This window comes from Chelon labrosus (assembly GCF_963514085.1).
Source record: "Chelon labrosus genome assembly, chromosome: 13".
Classification (NCBI taxonomy): domain Eukaryota; kingdom Metazoa; phylum Chordata; class Actinopteri; order Mugiliformes; family Mugilidae; genus Chelon; species Chelon labrosus.
In genome coordinates this window covers 5,667,380-5,686,819 of record NC_140346.1, presented here as the reverse complement: position 1 = coordinate 5,686,819, position 19,440 = coordinate 5,667,380, and the positions used below count along the sequence as shown (strand labels likewise).

The 19,440-nt window shown below is 40.6% G+C and overlaps 1 protein-coding gene across 1 annotated transcript; it reads left to right on the top strand.

Moving 5' to 3' along the window:
• The first annotated feature begins 403 nt into the window (after positions 1 to 403).
• On the top strand, positions 404 to 6,968 carry LOC311497714 (uncharacterized protein). Its single transcript, XM_084558072.1, has 2 exons — positions 404 to 1,537; positions 2,179 to 6,968. The coding sequence occupies exon 1, from the start codon at positions 500 to 502 to the stop codon at positions 1,526 to 1,528; it is 1,029 nt and encodes a 342-aa protein (XP_084414198.1). The 5' UTR covers positions 404 to 499; the 3' UTR covers positions 1,529 to 1,537; positions 2,179 to 6,968.
• Positions 6,969 to 19,440: the final 12,472 nt, after the last annotated feature.

The following is a 19,440-nucleotide window of genomic DNA, read 5'->3' as shown; positions in this document are numbered from 1 at the left end:
ATGGTGATGCTGCTGAGAGAGGACAGTGCACCTCCACAGATAAATCAGTCCATTTGCAGACTGATCATTTTGATCATTACACAAATGACTTGCTCAAGGACTGTTGATAAAAAAAAATCTAGAGTGAAAACTAGATTAATAAACAGAGAAGGGGAAAAAAAGCACAGATTGGGATTTAAACCACATAACATATCAGATCTAATGTGAGTTAGCTTTAGCATACCTCTAGTCAACACAAATTAAAAAGACATTTTAATGTAGTTTTTCCTGGATTTTTATCCGTCATTACATATAGAGAAACATTTAGAGCTTTAATTCTGCATTCATTCCTACTATATGCATATAAATACAAAAATTAGCCAATAGAACATAACATAAGCGCCCTCACTTCCGGTCGCGCAGCTACAAGATGGCAGCCTAGTTTTTCGTGCCCTCCGACCGACACAGAAAACTGCCCTAAATAAGTTGAAAATATCCACAATAACGAGTTAAAGAAAATATGACAGATAATAGGGCTAATAAGGGAACACATAGGAAGACCAGAAGCTCCGTAGCGGTAGGAGACGGGGATGAATGGCCCCCGCTAACTCAGCCTAGCCGAAGTAGCTCCCCAATGCTACACGAGGAAAAGGAAGCAGAAGACGCAACCCTGCACTCCATTCTAAGCGAGATAAAGGACTTCAGACGTGATAACAATCAACAACTCGCGGAGATTAAGCAGGAATTACACAGCACCAACAACAGACTAGAGGAGGCTGAGGGTAGGATCGAAGAAACCGAGACAGCGCTGCAGGCCATGGCTACGCTAATGAAAAAGCTAATGAAACGCCAGGTGAGCATGGAGGCTAAGCTAACGGACCAGGAGGGGAGAGCTCGTCGGGACAATCTCCGGATTCACGGTATACCTGAGAAGGAGGAGGGTGACAACATGTGTGCCTTTCTGGAGAAACTACTAAGTGACACACTGGATATCCACGGAATCAGGATCGAACGGGCTCACCGGACCCAAGCACCTGCGCCGAATGATCCGCAGGCGAGACCCCGGTCCATAATCGCAAAGTTCACGAGTTACAGAATCAAGGAAGAAGTTATCCGCAAAGCTTGGCAGAAAAAAACGGTGTATTACAAGAACACACGCATTTTTGTGGATCACGACTACCCAGCTGCAGTGCTTAAGAGACGTTATGAGTACACTGAAGCGAAAAAGATCCTGAGGGAGAGAAAGATTAAATTTCAAACCCCCTACCCAGCCAAGCTACGGGTCCACTATGACGACGGTACAGAAACATATCAGAATGCAGCGGACGCCACAGCGGACATGGCGAAACGAGGACTCCCCGTCACCGTCATCACGGCCCCGATCGACACAGACCACCGGGAGCTGCAACTCCTATCCTCATGGCAGGCGGCAGGAGATCCAAGGGGAACATCAGGCGAGGACGCAGGAGCACAACAACAGGAGAAACCCTCTCACAGATCTTACAAAGAGAGGCTACAGCAGTTTAAACATGCACATTCAACAAAGTGAATCCAAAAGGTGACCTATAGGCTATTCGCATGACCCCAGATAAATAATTAATATACATTCAGCCTCGTGTAGCAGACTATTTTATTTTGATTTCAGTAAGAGTTTACCAAGAATTAAGATATCTAACACATAATTTAAGAGGGGGAGAGATGGAGGGAGGAGAGAGAGAAGGGGGTAGAAGGAGACGGAAAGAGATCTGTCAGTTTTAAGTGAAGGGGGACACTTTACTTTGATTTTAGAGACCCAACCTGGAAAAGGTTGTAGGGGTCCAACATGTTTTGAGTTTCACAACTGTTTCCCCCCCATTGCCTCCTCCTCCCTTTTTATTTTATTTCTCTATCATTATTTCTTTTGTATCTCCCTCTCCCTCTCACTTCGTTATTTTGACTGGATCCTGGATGTTAAAGGACTCAATCTGGATCTGAGACATTTAAAAAAAAAAAAAAAGACTAATATATAACACAATTGGGGCCTGTCTTTTCTAAGTTCAGTTAAGTATTTTGATTTTGAACCCTGAAGGATTAATCCTCAAGTAAGTCTCAGACACTAAACCGAGAACCTGTGAAATGGGGTCACGAGTGAAGCCTCTCAGGGAAAAAAAAAACAACAAAAAACAAACACCTATGGTAACTAATCAAGGTCTTCTATAGCTATCCATACAACACTGTCGGGACACGGAAACGCAAAGGACATGTCAACACATGGACCCATCTTCCAGGACCCCTCTCTCCGGGAGGAGAGGACTTTCCTGCAAAGAGTGCTTAAACATCAGAAGCACCCGAAAGGCTCGACTTGATCGAGCCTCACCGATGGAGGTAACAAACACCAAAGTAAATAAAAAAGACTCACTAAGATGTAAGTTTTTTTTACAACTGTATATAGTTCTGTCCATTGAGTTCACAAATGTTTTTGGGATGTCTAAGGTTTTAAAAAACACAGCACAACACAGGGAGAAAGACAACACAAATAACCTGCAAAATAAATGACAGACAACCAGAATATTAAGATTATTTCATATAACATAAATGGAATCCTGAATCCAGTGAAAAGAAGTAAGATTCTGAGTAAATTGAGAAAAGAAAAAGCACACATAGCATTGTTACAGGAAACGCATCTGAACGCAACTGAGCACGAGAAACTGGGGAGGTTGGGCTTTTCAAAAGTATTCTACTCATCATATAAATCAGGTAATAGAAGAGGTGTAGCCACCCTAATATCTCAAAGACTCCCCTTTGAGAAGACTCTGGAGATTAAAGATAAAGAAGGGAGATACTCACTGATCTCAGGGAAAATAGAGGGCACCGAAGTTTCGATACTGAACGTTTATATCCCCCCGGGCAGTGGGATAGCAATCTATAGAAAAATATTTGATTTAATGTCCGAAGCAACAGGCATTCTCATCTGCGGAGGGGATTGGAACATTCGAATTAACCCAAGACTAGACTCTTCCAAACTGTTCTCACAAACCTCAATCCATAAAAAAATTAAGATTCTCATGTCAGAACTTGGGGTGATTGACCTATGGCGAGATGTTCACCCATCAGAACGAGACTACACTCACTATTCTAACCCACATGACGTGTACTCGAGGCTTGATTATTTTTTTATTTATAAGAGGGACCGCCATAGAGTACAGCAATGTGAACATGGAAATATTGACTTATCGGATCACGCCCCTGTTCTGTTAACAATTCAAATAAACAACAGCCCCAGAAATACACTCTGGAAATTAAACTCCAGTATCCTTAATGACCAACAACTCAAAACACAAATAAAAAGAGAAATAGAACAGTTTCTACAAGAAAACAACAATAATGAAGTTACTTCAGAAATAGTATGGGATACACTTAAAGCTGTCTTCAGGGGGAAAATAATATCGTATTGTGCAAAAAGAAAGAAAGAAAGACAAGAAACTCTAGCAAAATTAACTGGAGAACTGGAAGAGCTTGAAACGAAACACAAAAATGACTCGAATCAGATTATTGAATTACAACTAAAAGAAGTCAGGAAGGCGATAAATACCTGGTACACCCAAGAAACGCAAAAAAAAATGTTCTTCACAAAACAAAAATACTACGAGACGGGCCCAAAATTCGCAAAGCTGTTAGCAAGAAAATTACAAAAACAGAAAGCAGACAGCACTATTCACAAAATCAGAAATCCAGTTACAAAGGACCCGGTATATAAAAGAGAAGAAATACAATCAGCCTTTCAAAAATATTACAAAGATTTATATTCCCAACCACAATTAGAGGAAGAACAAAATATTAAAACATTCTTAAACTCTATTAACCTACCCACCTTAAACGAGCAACAAAATGATGAATTAACGGCGGAAATAACAGAAGAAGAATTGGACAAAGCCATATCAAGGCTAAAAACCAACAAGTCACCTGGACCAGACGGATTCTCATCCGACTGGTACAAAGCCTTCAGGACCGAACTAAAACCATTCCTCCTTCATATATTCAATAAAGCTTTAAAAGAAGGAAAAATCCCACCAACATGGAAGGAGGCCACTATATCAGTCATACCCAAAGAAGGAAAAGATAAATTAAAATGCGAGTCGTTCAGACCAATATCAATTCTCAATATCGACTACAAACTATACACATCGATTCTCTCAAGACGAATTCAAAAAGTTCTCCCCCAGCTCATTCATACAGATCAGACCGGATTTGTTCCACAGAGACAAACACACGATAATATAAGACGATCACTACATATACTAAGCCATATTCAAGAACAAAAATTACAGGCCCTACTGATCAGTCTGGACGCAGAGAAGGCCTTCGACTCAGTGAGCTGGGGGTTCCTATACCTGGTCCTTGAGAAATTCGGGTTCCACAAAAATTTTATTAACGCAATTAATTCATTATATAACAACCCTACTGCCAGAGTTAAAATAAACGGACATCTATCAAAGATCATTAATTTAGAAAGAGGTACAAGACAAGGGTGTGGGATGTCACCTCTTCTTTTTGCTCTCTTCATAGAGCCACTAGCCCAATGGATCAGGCAGACAGACAACATCAAAGGAATTAATATAAATAATGACATACATAAGGTGGCGCTGTACGCAGATGACATCTTGGTATATCTGACTGACCCAACTAAATCTCTCCCTGAATTATTTAAATTACTAGAACAGTATGGTAAATACGCAGGATACAAGTTAAATATCCAAAAGACGCAAATTCTAAAACTTAACTACAACCCACCAACAGAACTTAAAAAGAAATTCCATATGAAATGGGACCAGGAAGCAATAAAATATCTCGGAATTCTACTACCAAAAGATATAACCACAACTAAAAAAATAAACTACGACCCACTTATAAGCAAACTAAAAACAGATATTGCAAGATGGAACTCAAATCCATTTATGAGTTTAACGCAAAGAATAGAATCAATTAAAATGAACATACTTCCTAGGATTTTGTACCTGTTTCAGGCTCTCCCAGTCGAAATAAATTCCCAACAATTCAATGAGTGGGACAAAATTCTCTCAAGATTCATCTGGCAAGGGAAAAAACCGAGAGTAAGATTTAAAACGTTGCAACTCCCCAAAAAAGAGGGCGGAATGGCAGTCCCACACTTAAGAAATTACTTTTATTCAACTCAAATTAAGCCATTACTAAATTTATGTAATCTGGAGTATAACGCAAGATGGAAGGATATAGAAAAGACCTTAATTAAGGATTCCCCAATCCAAGCAGTGTTAGGTAATAAGGAAATAAAACAAACAATAAGTAAACTAAAAAACCCATGGCTGAAGTTCCAACTTAAAATCTGGAACACAATCAAAACAGACTACAAATTACTGGATAAATTATGGCTCATCAGATGGATTGCATATGATCCTGACTTCAAACCAAACCAACTAGATCTCAGATTCAAAACCTGGACAAGCAAAGGGATTTCAACATTCTACTCACTTACAAAAAAAGGAACACTAAAAGACTTCCAAACGCTAAAAAGAGAATTCTCCTTAGAACAGCAAGACTTTTACAGATTCTTGCAACTTCGTAATTATTTTGATAAATGCAATAAAACGCTCCTCGTAGACCTTGAAGATGCGATATTAAAAGAATTCTTAAGGTCATACTCAAATGAACCAATTAAAGGCGCCATCTCAAGGTTGTACAAAGGTCTCCTAACAAAAAAACCACACACAACAGAATATATCAAAAATAGATGGGAAAAAGAGGGACAGCTTGACATAACCAAAGAAGAATGGCTTAACTACTGTGAAATTCTGTGGAGATGCACAAGTGCACATACATGGAGGGAATTCGCGTGGAAGTGCCTGATGAGATTCTTCACTACTCCCAAGAAAAAATCTCATTATACAGGGGAAGAACCTAAATGCTGGAGAGGATGTGGAGATCAAGATGCAAATCATTGGCATGTGTTCTGGAAATGCCCAAGGTTGCAGAATTTCTGGTTGGGGGTCCATAAAACAATGGAGGAGATATTTCATATAAGGATACCCATCCAATTTGAAATCTTTATCTTAGGAAAATCAGACTTTATTACTAGAAACACTAACAGATATCTTTTCATAATTATGGTTACTGTTGCTAAGAAAAACATCACTAGACACTGGCTACACCCCGAACCTCCCACAGTGAGTGAATGGATGGACACAATTGACGACATATATCAAATGGAAAAAATAACACACGCACTAAATTTACAGATGGACAGATTTAATGAAATATGGTCTAAGTGGATCTCCTTTGTTGAAAAAAGACGACCTAATCGAAAGAACAGAACAGATTGAGCCATAATTCCAACAACAAAACATTGGGGTATTCCCATATCTGAACACACAGAAAGAATGTAGCCCTATCACTGGTAGTCTAATCTCCCATATATGTTGATATTCTCTAATTAACTTGTATTTTCTTTTTTTTTTCTCTCTGTTTTTCCTAATGCACATCCCAGTTCATATGTTTCATTTGTTCTACTGAAGTTAATTAACACCCATCCCTACCTCCCGTTGGAAGGTGGGAAGGGAAGGGGAAAAAAAAAAAAAAAAAAAAAAAAAAAGTGTTTAAGGTTGTACCTTTGCACTCTCATTATTTATTTATTTTCTTTCATTGCCGATACTGTGTAATACCCCAACTAAATTTAGTACTGTTTGGGGGGTAAAGAAAGTAAATAAACTAAATAAAGTGAAAGTAAAATTGGAAAATAAAAAAGTACTACAGAGTTACGAATACAGTATCAGACAGGTGGTTACTAAATGTCAACTATTTGGATTTTGTTTTTGTCACTTTATTTGTTTATTTATTTAATTTTTTCTATGCTCTATTTTGGAAAGTGAGAAATTGTTCTGACATTACTCAGTTGACTGACTGTTAAACTCTGTTTCATTTCGTGTGACACTTACTCCCTATAACAAAGGTATTGGATGTTATAAGAGTGTACTGTACCTTGCTTTGAATAAAAACTATAAATAAAAAAAAGAACATAACATAAGCATAAGCAACTGTACATCCATTGCTTTTGTTATGTTAATGTTAAGATACATTTTATGAACTGTGCATGCCTGTATGCAGGCTACATGCTTTGTTTTAGCTGCTGATTTTTAGTTATGTTATATATGCATGAAACCTGTTCACAGTGATGCCAACTTTTAGCTTCAGTTTGGAGTGAGGTTTATAAAAGGTGGCCTGGATAGAGGCAGATTACATTAGATCACTTTTGACTTAATTTAATTTTAAATGGCAGAGAAAGAAAGTTCACCTTTTGCCGTACCTTGTAGGTTCATACATTAAATCTAAATAGATATTTGAATCATCCATGCGCACAATAACTTCTGCAAACGTCCTGGTGGGAGGCTGTGGGACTGAAAAATATCCAAAATAAAAAAAACTTACATGACATGACTTGAAAAATATGTTTGACTTTAGTAAACAGATCTGACTTTTACTAATAGTAAAATAAAAATCTCCTGACAGCCGTGATGGAGCTCAGGACTCGATCTTGCGGCCACACTGTAACAAATGACAAGCCCTTAAGCTTATAAACTCTGAATCTGTGTGTGACAGCTCAGGGCTCTGATGTGAAAGAAGTTTCACAGTTTCCTCCATTTGGTTGTCATATGCTCCTAAGTTCTTTTATAATTAACTGTCAAAATTTCATTACAGGTGAGTCTTGTTAGTCTGCAGTTTTATGGACAGTTTCCATCAAAGTAAAGTTACATATTAAAGACTTATCAGATTGTAATATTTTCTCAATTTGTTTAACAAAGACCAACATACATAAAACATGCTTTGTGATTCTGGAGAGCTCTGGATTCCAGCCGCGTGCAGAATCCGACACACTTTTGTTATTTTTTTCCTACAAAGCACAGCAATAAAGGCATGCAAACCTTTCTTTTTTTATGTATGTCAGTGCTGAAATCTGGGTTTTGTCCTGTGTGCAGAGAGAACATTTAACCACTTCTGTCTTTCACGAAAAAGGAGCTCTGAGGCTGTTTCTTATTTGGTGTAAGATTTGCTCTCGCTTTGAAATGCGGCGTGAAGATGCATCTGATATTTCTATGCATAAGGATGCCTTGGCATTCTTGAAGACTGCTTGAGTGGTCTAGTTTCTGGTGGTCTGTACATACTGTGTACAGTATGTACTTATGTACTGTGTGTTTCCAAAAGAAGACAAGGAATGTTATTACAGGATCTTTTAGAGGGTGTTTAAGGTAACAGTGAGATGCTTGCAATTAGAGCAGCGACATAGGCTGGAATCAGAGATGACAGATACAATGTTGCCTCAGGAAAGCGTTGCACTATAAAAATAATCCATCTCCCAATAATCCCCTTATAAATTAATTAATTCGTAGCCTAATCAGCTCAGTAAGGAGTCATTTATTCTTGGTAGTATGTCATCTGCCCTTTACATTAAGCCTGGATGCTGAGTCAGAGTATTATTCTACATTGTTATTGTCCAAGCTTGAACCTCAGGGCTGTGGATCAGTGGATGATGACCATGACATATGACTTGTGGTGTTCTTTCTTTCTGCATTTCTGTTTTTTAGGCCTAACGTAGGGTTTACTTCCATATCAGTTCCGATTAAAATCAGATATATGCCTGATGCTGCGTTGTTCTTTCCTTTCTTTTCTTTTCTTGATAGCTCTGTCACATCCACTCATCGTTGCCATTTAACTCTCTACAGAGCTCCAGCTCTCTCTCGTGTAGATCCCCGCTTTGTTCTTACAGCTACAGCTAAATATTAGGCACGTTAGTCACTGTGTTTGGAGGGAATTGGTCACATCTAGAGTCAAGTTCAAAATAGCATCCTCAGTTTTCCTCCTCTGCGAACCTATTCTCCTCTTTCCTTTTTCTGTCTTTCCATTCTCATTCTCCAGCTGGAGAGAAATATGACAAGCTGGAGGAAGGCAGACACGCTCCAGTGCACGGAGTCTGGTGTAATGAGTGACAACTGCATGCTAATCAGTCCGGGAAAATCAACAGTGAAAACTGAGAGCTGATCCGCGGGCCTAATGGAAACCACTGGTCCTATAAGTGTCCCTTCTAAAGGGCCAGACACACAAACTCACTAACAGACCCACACGCACACGACACAGCACATACTAAGTCAGAGGGGATAAAATTCAGTGCTTCTGTCCCTTCTTGTGTCTCTCATGTTGTAAAATTCTACGGATTCCTGTCACTGATACAACATGACTGTGTGTGACTCAGAGAAAAGGGTGGACCTTTAAAATAGTAGAATATGTCTGTGCCAAGGCTCAAGGGAACTAGTGTGCCCATTAATAATTCATGGTCAGAAAATCAGAGAAAGACAGGTTGTCAGTTTTCATTTATTTTTTTATTTTTTTTATTCACAGTGTGAAAATGCAAGACACTAAGATTGCTGCCGGGGAGGACAACTGCACACTTCTTTTCACTTGTACTCTTTTCGCAACTTCCTCCACTTTATTTTTTATTTATTTTTTTTTCTTTCCTGATGGACCATCTCACCGAGCAATTCTTCAGTTCCCCTAAGCGGAGCTGGTGGCAGACAAGGGTCATTAGTAACCGTCTGGACACTCTCCCCAAACAGCACGCACTGTGGGAAAACCACGCAATATGAGGCCACGCGCCCATCATATTGTATTTCCCGCTAGCTGATGATGGCTGGCACCTCTGTTGACAAGTGTAGACTTTGTGTCTCATAAGCCCCAGTCCTGACAAGATCCTAAAGATCCTGGACACGTTGTCTCCAAACAACCCCTTCGGTCATCCCTCAGAGGTTGGCTGTGGTCGAGGTGGACAGATGAGGGAAGGGTTTGCCTGCAAAGGGCTCCTTCTCTGTGCATTTTGAAGACTGGTGTCTGCTGTAAATAACTCAGAGAGCTTAGATAGAAAAATCTGGAAGGTCACAGTGCAGGAATAAGGTATGGTTATATTTGGTCTCTGTCAGGTATTCAGCTGAAGGTCAGTGCAGTGGTGTGAGACAAATGTGGAATCCAATCTATTTTTGAGCTCCTTTCTCTTAAGCTATAAACCGGCATTTGTTTATTACTGGGAGCATTTGATTCCAGACAACCATTTAATAAACCATGATCTGTAATGGTAGTAGTTCACAAGCCCATTTAACCTGTGAGCACTGCTTTCAAGTTCCCACTTGTGCGGGTGCTAAAAGGCTAGAGTCTCCATTTTCCCTGAATGAGCAGCGTAAATGGGTAGCACAGTGGTTGAAGTGTGTTGTGTGAGTGGCTTTTCCCTGTGCTAAATTGAGACTGTAGGGGGAAACCACTGATCTTGTACTTATCCCCACTGATGCCTCTAACTAAATGTAAAGGGGCAGGAATCCTATCAGAGAGAGGGATGTGGCGTAACAGTGTGCGATCTGTGTGCCCACCAGCCCAACGTGAGTGTCTACTCCAATTATGATGTTCGCTGTAACTCGCTGTCCGGAGCGCGTTGCCCTGCTTGGGCTTTCACTTGTTTGGCGCCATGAGGTAACTGGCTCAATTACAGCCCTCGTTGAGAAAGAAGCGCCTGGATGTAAACACAATTGCTGCACGGAAAGAAAGGAACGGCTGGAAGAGTAAAGCTATAACGTGGTGGTTGTTTTCTCGAAAGTAGGCGTTGCCACATGTAAGCACCATTTTAAATATGACTCGTATTGATGGTTTCACAGCGCATTATTCAGAAAAACAACGATACTGAGAGTACCTGTCCTGGCTAAGCTGTACGAAGCAAGCCTCTTCTGAGGGCACTTTGCATTTATTTATGTCGGAGCTCGCTCACACAACATCCCACTTAATATCCTGCTAGTATCAGCAATCTCATCTGCAGCCTCACAACTTGGTGTGAACGTCCATTCTCACCTTACGCCCCCCTTCGTTAGACACGAGTTGAATTATGCATGATCGGTCCACTTTATTTTTTAACAGGAAGGTCTCACATTTCATATGTGGCAAGGTTTTCACATACACTCACCACCAGCATTTAGTGTGTATCAAAGCAACTGAAAGGGCTTCTAAATCAAGGGCATGTATTACAACGGATTACCATAATGTGGGCTGCAGCAGCTGTGAATCCTATTCAGTATTGTAATGGGATACAATGGAATGCACGGGCTACAAGTTAGCCTGAACACTAAAACTTTGCATGATACATGGAGCGGTTTTATTTATACACTTAATGGTCATTTTTGTAAAATTAGACAAAAAAAAGTACACAACAACCCACAGGTGAGATTAAACCTGGAATGGTGTGATCCATTTTATTAAAAGGATGCAGTATTTCCACTCTGCTCCGAGCAACCTTTTGGAAGCAATCAGAGCAAGAAGGGTAGACACCGACTAAGTAATGGAAACATTTTTCTACAACAAATATACAGCGAGACATTATTTTGAAGTTCAGTGATTTATTGATTAATTGCACCATGTAGTGCGCGATATTTATGTCAGAAAGTGTAGCATGCACGTGTTGTTTCGATCAGTTGCTACTGTGGAGCATTTGTAATCCACTATGTACTCAACATACCATGTGATGCCCGCTTGTGAGCCTGTGGTTAGGACATTGGAAGTCCTGTACACAAAATGCTTGGTGCTCAGGTGGTAACATGAGCCGCACGTTGACAGAACGCTACTGCCAGGCAACTGCTCGAGTCCAGAAGCAGCCATTTCGCAAACTATCAGTCGGGTAAAGTCGTACAGGGAATTAAAGGCATGATCAAACATGATAATATCAGAAAACAAGTAAAGTACAATACACTCACCCACCATCCAGCTTCACTTCTTCACATCTTTTGAACATTGTCATCACATCCCCACAGAAGGCAGCAATAATACAGCTGACTGGGCTGACTCATGGCGTCAGAGTAAAGAAATAAGAAAGCAAGAGAGAAACGCAGATTGCAGACAGGGCTAATAAAGTCGCAAAATTTGCAATATCTGACTTGTCATCCACTGAAATCCACTGATTTTTACTCAATAAATGGCATTCTGATACTTGCATTCCAACAACTAAACAGATTTTATAGAGCATAGCTTGCTTTTCATTGCTTTTCATATGATGCTCATTTCATCCTATCATTCTCTTGTTTATATCTCTTTCCTGCAACTGAAGAAGTACAGAAACTCACCTGGCTCACACAGACTAAACTGTCCATTTGATACAGTGTAACATGCAGTATAATCAGAGCTAAATATTTACACAGAGTGGAACCCTGACTTAAGTGTAAACAGAAGATTTCCTGCCCTCCGGTCTGGACTAGTTCTAGACGAGTTTTGGTTTCCGTCACATCACCTGCCTTGTTAAAGGATCCTAGTGGAAGAAAAGCACAGGTCTTTAACCTCTCTGCCTTTCAGTGTCTGCCTGTGTGTGTGTGTATTTATCTTATGAGTGTGAAGGAGAGAAAATCACACTGAGTTGCCTTGGAAAACACTTTCTTTCCTTGTATATCTCAAAGGAAAGGCTTCAGCGTTACAAAACAGTCTCTTGACAGTTTCCGTGCCTATAGGGTTTCCTTGTTCTCTGTCACTGCCTTCCCTCCCAAACCAGCTCCTACTGTGCAGCACAGGACATTGCCCATCATCGTCACAAGCAAGGCAGCGACCAAAATAAACGGACATGCTTTCTTCTCCACAGGCCCATCTCTCAGGACGCCTCGCCAACAGATGTCCAGGGATTACCCCATCCTATTGGAACGACGCAGGCTCTGCGTTTGTTTGCAAGTTTGCTTTACTCGGAAATGTCAAGTATTTTTAGACCAGATCGTGCCGAAATGCTGAATGAGTTGGCCGCACACAACGAGATTCAACACACTGGAGGTCTTTCATTCTGACAGCAGGTGATGCTTCATAGCCATCCAGCTTCTGTAGTACGGGACTGCTTGATGTTCTCTTCAATCCTGTACATAGTGTTTGAATGGAGCTGTGTAATTTAGCAGTTAAGACCATTTACTCTACATGATACCGTATCATAATATAGGTCAGCTTTTCTTTGGACATTCTTGCAAGGGGAGGCAAAAGTTATTGCACAGTATTGCAAATGCATTCTAGGAAAAAATACTCCAAATTTCCCACAGTCCAAAAATGTCCGTTTGAAAAAGGATTCATCTTTTTTTATATGTAATAAAACAATCTGGCTCATTGTTCCATAACTGTAGCTCCTCATAAACACATGGCAGCTACAGGCACAGACAATAAACACTAAATATACAATTGCTGCATATGCTTTCTTTTTCTTTTTTTCCCTCCGAGTCAAAACACATGTGGACGCGGGAGGATCTGACAAGTGTAAACACCCAAAAGGCACCGACAGTCTATACGACTAACGGTGGCACAAAGCATGAACCTGCAAAACAGACTGAGAGGTGTGCTGGAACAAGTCTGACACGGGGCAGCTCAAACTCTGCTGCTAACGCCTTGGTGCCAGATACCACAGGACACCTTCAGAGCTCTTGGGGAGTTCACGCCTCGCCGGTCAGATTTGTTTTGGCGTCAAAAGAAGGACAAACAGCGCAACAGGAATGTGTGGCCGTCATGCTTTAGCTCACCAATGTGTGCAAGTAATTATTAGCTATATGTTATACGTTTTTACCGCATACTACATGGTCAGTCACCAAGCACTTGATAAGGAACAACAATATAAAATCAGCCATTGGAAAACTCTAGTAGCCGTTGGGATGGGCCGATTTTCAGCTGTGGCATTCAAACCATGGTTGATTTGTATTAAATGTGCCAAGAAAAGTTTTCCACACCAATACAGCACCCACTCGTACTGTTCACAATAGACAGGCATGGTGTCATGTTGTCAAGATTTATCAGGGATTTTTTTCCAACCGTTTTGTTGAGCATATTTTCACTGCTATCCAAGATTTTTGTTCTTTGACAGGTGTGCCACCTGACGTCTCTGTCAGCTCCTACCAGTCTGGACATTCTCATCTTATCTCATTCACCAACAAGGGGTTTCCATTGTCACACTTGCTGATCGCTGGGTATTTCTTTTTTCCTTAAGTGAGTAAATACCATAGACTGTATATCAACGATGGATGATGGAACTGCTCCTCAAAAGTGAGACCAAAGCAAGCAGAGCTCCCCCTGGTGACTGGCTGCAGTATAGGTCATAAGCTCCACCTCCTCCATGTTAGTGAGAGGGACTTGGGCCAAATTAAAACACTAAAGTCATACACATATTTTCAAGTCATTTTAAGTAGTTAATAATGCTGATGCATGTTCAAGTGTCCATTTTCTGTGAAGTTTTGTTTTAGTTAGTTATTTGACAGCATAACAGGATGTGACATTATGATGACTGCCAGCTGCCATGCCAACCGCTCTCTGAAGCTGTCCCGTAGGACCGTGAGAGTTGAGAAAAAAATAAATAAACAAGTACACTTCAACATTTCTTTGTAACTGGTGGAGGCAGAGCAGTATTAACTAAACGACAATAGAAGTGAGTCTGGCGGAAGTGTGATTGTTTCATCGATAAACCGGCTCCGCGTGGCTCCACTCTTGGACTGTATTGCCCAGACTCTGGCTCCAAACTCACAAGATGGCACCGCCCATATTCCTGGAATCCTAGCGTCAGTTTGGCTAATGCAAGGAAGTGGAGACACATTGACCATATTTATTTACAGCCTATGGTAAAGACTCAGATCCTAGTTTGGTCCTGGCGCCCGCAGGTGACTTTTGACCTTACATTTACTTGGACTAAATCAGAAAAACAAATGCCTCAAGCATTCATATAATCCATATCTAATTGATTCGTTTGTTTGTCTTTGGTTACAATAGATACATTATGTCTTGCCCCACATGTGTAAGACAGCAGGTGAAGGGACAAGTTTCCACTAAGCACAGAAACATCGCAACAGCATGTTATTCAAACAAGCATTTGAAGAAATGAACAAAGCTGGAAAGCTTGTCTTTGCTGTTGAAAAGTGGGCCCATCTCCATCCTTCTTGGTCATGTTCTTGTATGGAACTACATCAGAGCTGCCAATGACATTGTGAAAAACTCCTTTTTTTTTTATCAGATTATTTCAGATTACTTTATTTAGCATCCATGCAAATGGATGGAAGTTGGAATCTCTAATCAGAATGACTTAATTTGACCAAATATTGCCCATATAAGCACAGCCACTCCTAGCACAGTTTCCTATTTATTATTTAATGAGATTATTAACTGAAGCTCCTGACCTGCATCTGAATCATTTTATGCACTGCCCTGCTGCCACATGTTTGACTGATTAGATAATTTCAAGACTGAGCAAGTTTCCCATGTGTTCCTAATAAAGTGCCCGGCCAGTGCAGCTATTTTGTGTAGGTCATGATGTCTTTAATTATTTACATAGTGAAATTGCATTACGTGTTGCCTCTGCTTCAGCCCGCCTCTCTCTCTCTCTCTATCTGCCTTAAAAGCTCTTCTGCCTGTCAATTACTGTATTCCCACAATGACTCCCCGCCATCTGGCTATCTGATGTATCGATGCAGATTAGCGCTGGAGAGGCACGCATTAAGTCGCGGAAGAAAATTTAGTTAACCCTTTGCCGCAAGAGAATCCGTTTCCGCCAAGTTCCTCTGCAAACTATTTACGTTGTCTGGCCTCCCACACATCTATTAACCTTTTGTTTCACTCAACTGAATTTGCAAATGATCCTCTTGTGAAGGAAAAACCCAGAGACAAATCCTCCACTGGCCTGTCTATCGATGGAGATCTGGCGGTTCGAAGTGAGGCTTTGAAAGAGGTTGTATGAGAAGACTATGTGTGATAATAAACGCTGCGCACACACACACACACACACACACACACACACACACTCTCTCTCTCTCTCACGTAATCACTCATACTCTAAGGACTGCTGCTTCAGTAGAAAGAGAGACAAGCAGGCCAGCAGAGGGGTGACAGCATCCAATCCAAGGTGACCCTCTTAAATCTATCAGCAGCCTGCAAGTGTGTGCAAGGCTGGGAAATACGACGGGCTCCAGAAGCTCAAGCATGCCCAGTAAATGTGGTTTCATGAAGACATAGCTCAGCGCCCAGCTGGATGAAACCTGCCATAAAATGATGATGTTTCAGTGCTTCAAGGCTCAAACTACTGCCGCTACAATGTACAGTAAACATTCCAGTGTGACAATGCTTCTCAAGAGACGAAATAACTTTTGTGCTGCAGAATATGGCAATGGGGACATCTGTACTTTATATACTGAAACTACAGTAAATCATTATTTAAAATATTTAGATGAGACTTGTATGGGAATATTTTGGCATCTTAACATTCTTGCAGGGAGTACAGCGAAAAGATTTGTGTATCTACAGTAAAGGTAAACCTACAGTCTGCAGTTAGCTCAGCTGTCTCCTGCTAAGAAATAGTCTGGCACACAACCCCTCCTAAAATTGCAATGTGTCTTATCCACTTTGTTTACTCCGCACCGATTAAACTAATGATAACGTGCGCCGGCGATTGAGCTTAAGAGGTGCTGATGAGCACATTTTCTGATTTTCTGATGAGCACAATCAATCAGGACGTGCTGGCTTTGCTGCAAGTGTTTTTCCACTGCAGAGTAAAGTTGTTTACCTGGAATGCTAATGAGGCCTCTGTTAGCTTTGTGATAAACACACTGAATTTCCTATAACATTTTCACAATAAAAGCATCACACTATACATGCAAAAGAAAAGCAAAACATATTATCTGTAACTTTTTTTCCCTCATATCTTTAACCACAGATCTATCAACCTATAATTCTAAATTAAAGGACAGGCAAGTTTTGTAAAAAGAAATAAGGATCATCTTAAAAACAACAGCAATTTGCTGTAACGCTAATCTTGTAGCTGCATGTGGGGATTAAAAGAGGTCCAATAATAATGTACAGCCAGGGCTCTGCAGCCAGCCTCTCCTAACACAGTCGCAAAGACATATATTTACCTTCTTTGGATGTAATTAAGGTGCTCGTCCACTGGGACTGTAAGACAAGCCTGCTCTCCCTCTGGTATGCAGCTAATTGAGACCACTTGTACTTGAAAGGTCACAGGGTTCTCCTCCCCCATTACTACAACAGCACAGCTAAGATTCATCCCTCAAGTATCTGTGGTAGCGCGCTGACAGAAGGATGGAGCATATATTCAGCGAATCGTAACACCGCTGGGTCAGTTTCACTCCTTGGTCGTCCTTGGATTGTTGTTGAGAGAGGGCCTCTGTAAACAGCTGCACTTTCTCTTTGTCTGCGCTTATCCATTTTTCCACACTTTAAAGCCAACTCCTCTGTCTTTTCCGCTCGCTCACTCATACCCCCCTCTGGCAAGAGTGCTGGCTCTTTCCCCCAGTTGCTCTGAGCAAACTAATTACAATAACTACACCTGCGGGAACCATTATTTTTTTAATTTTATTTTTTTGGTTTGACACATTGGGTAATAGAGAGCAGCGATTAACTGCTGTGATTTGTTGTTCACTCCCCTGCAGTCATGTGACGTGATGGCATGGTTGCTTCCCCTGCTAGAAGTTAAATGCTTCATCTATTGCGAGTTTATTTCTTTTTTTTCTTCAACATTATGAATATACAATAACTGGTTTTGTATGTTATTTTGTTTGGTGTCCCAGTTCTTAATGGAAATCACATACAGAATAATGCATCTAAATGTATGTCATTTATTACCATCAATAGACAGGCAGTTTATAAATCTTAATTCTTATATAACGCGTGTCCCTAATGACACTGGCTAGTGGGCCCACTAATGTGCTCAGTAATTGTATGCACTAAGTAAACAATACAGCCAAGGAATTAGCCTGAGGAGTGCATAAACAAAATGGGTCTCTAAGCTTGTTAGCCCACCTCCTATCCCGAACTAATTGCAACAAAGTTGGGCTTTGTCGTAAAATAGTCCCACCGTTTCCCTGGAAACGCAATAGATCCCTGTGAGTGACACCTGCCTGCGAACAATGCATCTCTCTGCATTTCCATTAAGGCAGATTCTTCTGGGCAATGAAGTCTCTTTCATTTGTCCTTTAAAGTCAATGGGGAGGGAGAAAAAAAAAAAAATCAATGTTGCTTTAATGTGGTTCTTCATCCACACACAGGACGGTGAGTCTTAAGGGAGTGTAGCGTCACTAGGGTTAGGACCAGTGAGGACATCTGGAAGAAATCAATATATAGTCAGTAATAATACTGGTAACAGCATCACTAAATTTATACAGTATTTCTACTGCAGTCTCTTGTTGAAAGTGTGCCCTTTTGGTTTATTGATTTTCAAAAACTAACATGCTCATCTTTCTATGCGAACTGCAGCTTTGGGATAGGTTAAGAAAATGTTAAACCACCAAAACAGAACACTGCGAGCACTGTTTTCCTCTGTCATGTTTCATTTTACTGCTCCAGTGACGGCAAAGAGATTTGATTTGGCTGTTCTATAGGCACTCAGAGGTCCCATTATATCTGCCAAGCCAGATGTGGAAAAGCTTCTTGGTAAGAGGTGCAGAAGAAAAGTTCCCCCTGTAGGAAATGATGACGGTGATCACCTCGTGAGTGAAGAAAGATAAGACGAGGAAGAACTGGGAAGGCATGCTCTCACAGTTTAGCACACTTGACCTCATGGCTTTTTAAGATCTAGCAGCTAAAGTGAAAGCTCACTGTTAACCCTGTAGGGTCTCCCCAGTTAGGAATTGGAAAAGAATGGCTCAACTGAGGATTTTGTTAGCTACCTCTTAGAAAGTGGGCTACATGTTTGAAGGACCCAGACACATCTACATATTTTTATGTGTGCAAATGAATAAATATAATGAATAAAATATTATATGGAAATTGATGCAGTATTTTATTAAGTAAGAGATCCAAGGCACCAGTAAAAGGTGAATACTGAATGTCTGGGGATCTTGTTTATGTTATAGAGAAAATGTTGACAGCAAAACTCTTTAGTTCCTGGAACTAATCCCACTGAGAGTCAGTCATTGGCGGGGTGTGATGTTAAAGTGTCCTGAAATCAAGACCTAAAACTCACATGTGAACTGCTGATCAAATGCACAGCTATGCAAGTCTACGGACACACTTGTTGTTGTATTGAGGTTGTAAATTTTACTACACAAAAGGAAACTGGAAATTAACCTCCTCTATTCTAAGAACCAGAGAGCACACCGACATCTGGTCTGAGGAGTACGGGGGGAGAGTACTTAACTAAATTGAAAAGATTTCCATCATCTCAGATTGAGCTTGACAGACTGAGCTCTGTTCAGTTTTTATTAGGTTCAGCTGAGAGTTAGCATGTTGCCATGTTGGCAGGAATACTGCTTGTGAAGATTTTCATCTAAATATTGTAGATATTTTGCTGAAGTGGAGCAACGGATAAACTAATATCGATTTGACTCTGTGTTACATTATTTCACATCTGAACAATGCAAGAGTCAACATCACTGCAAACGTGCCAGTTTAAGCCAACTGGTACAAATGTACAACTACAGCTCT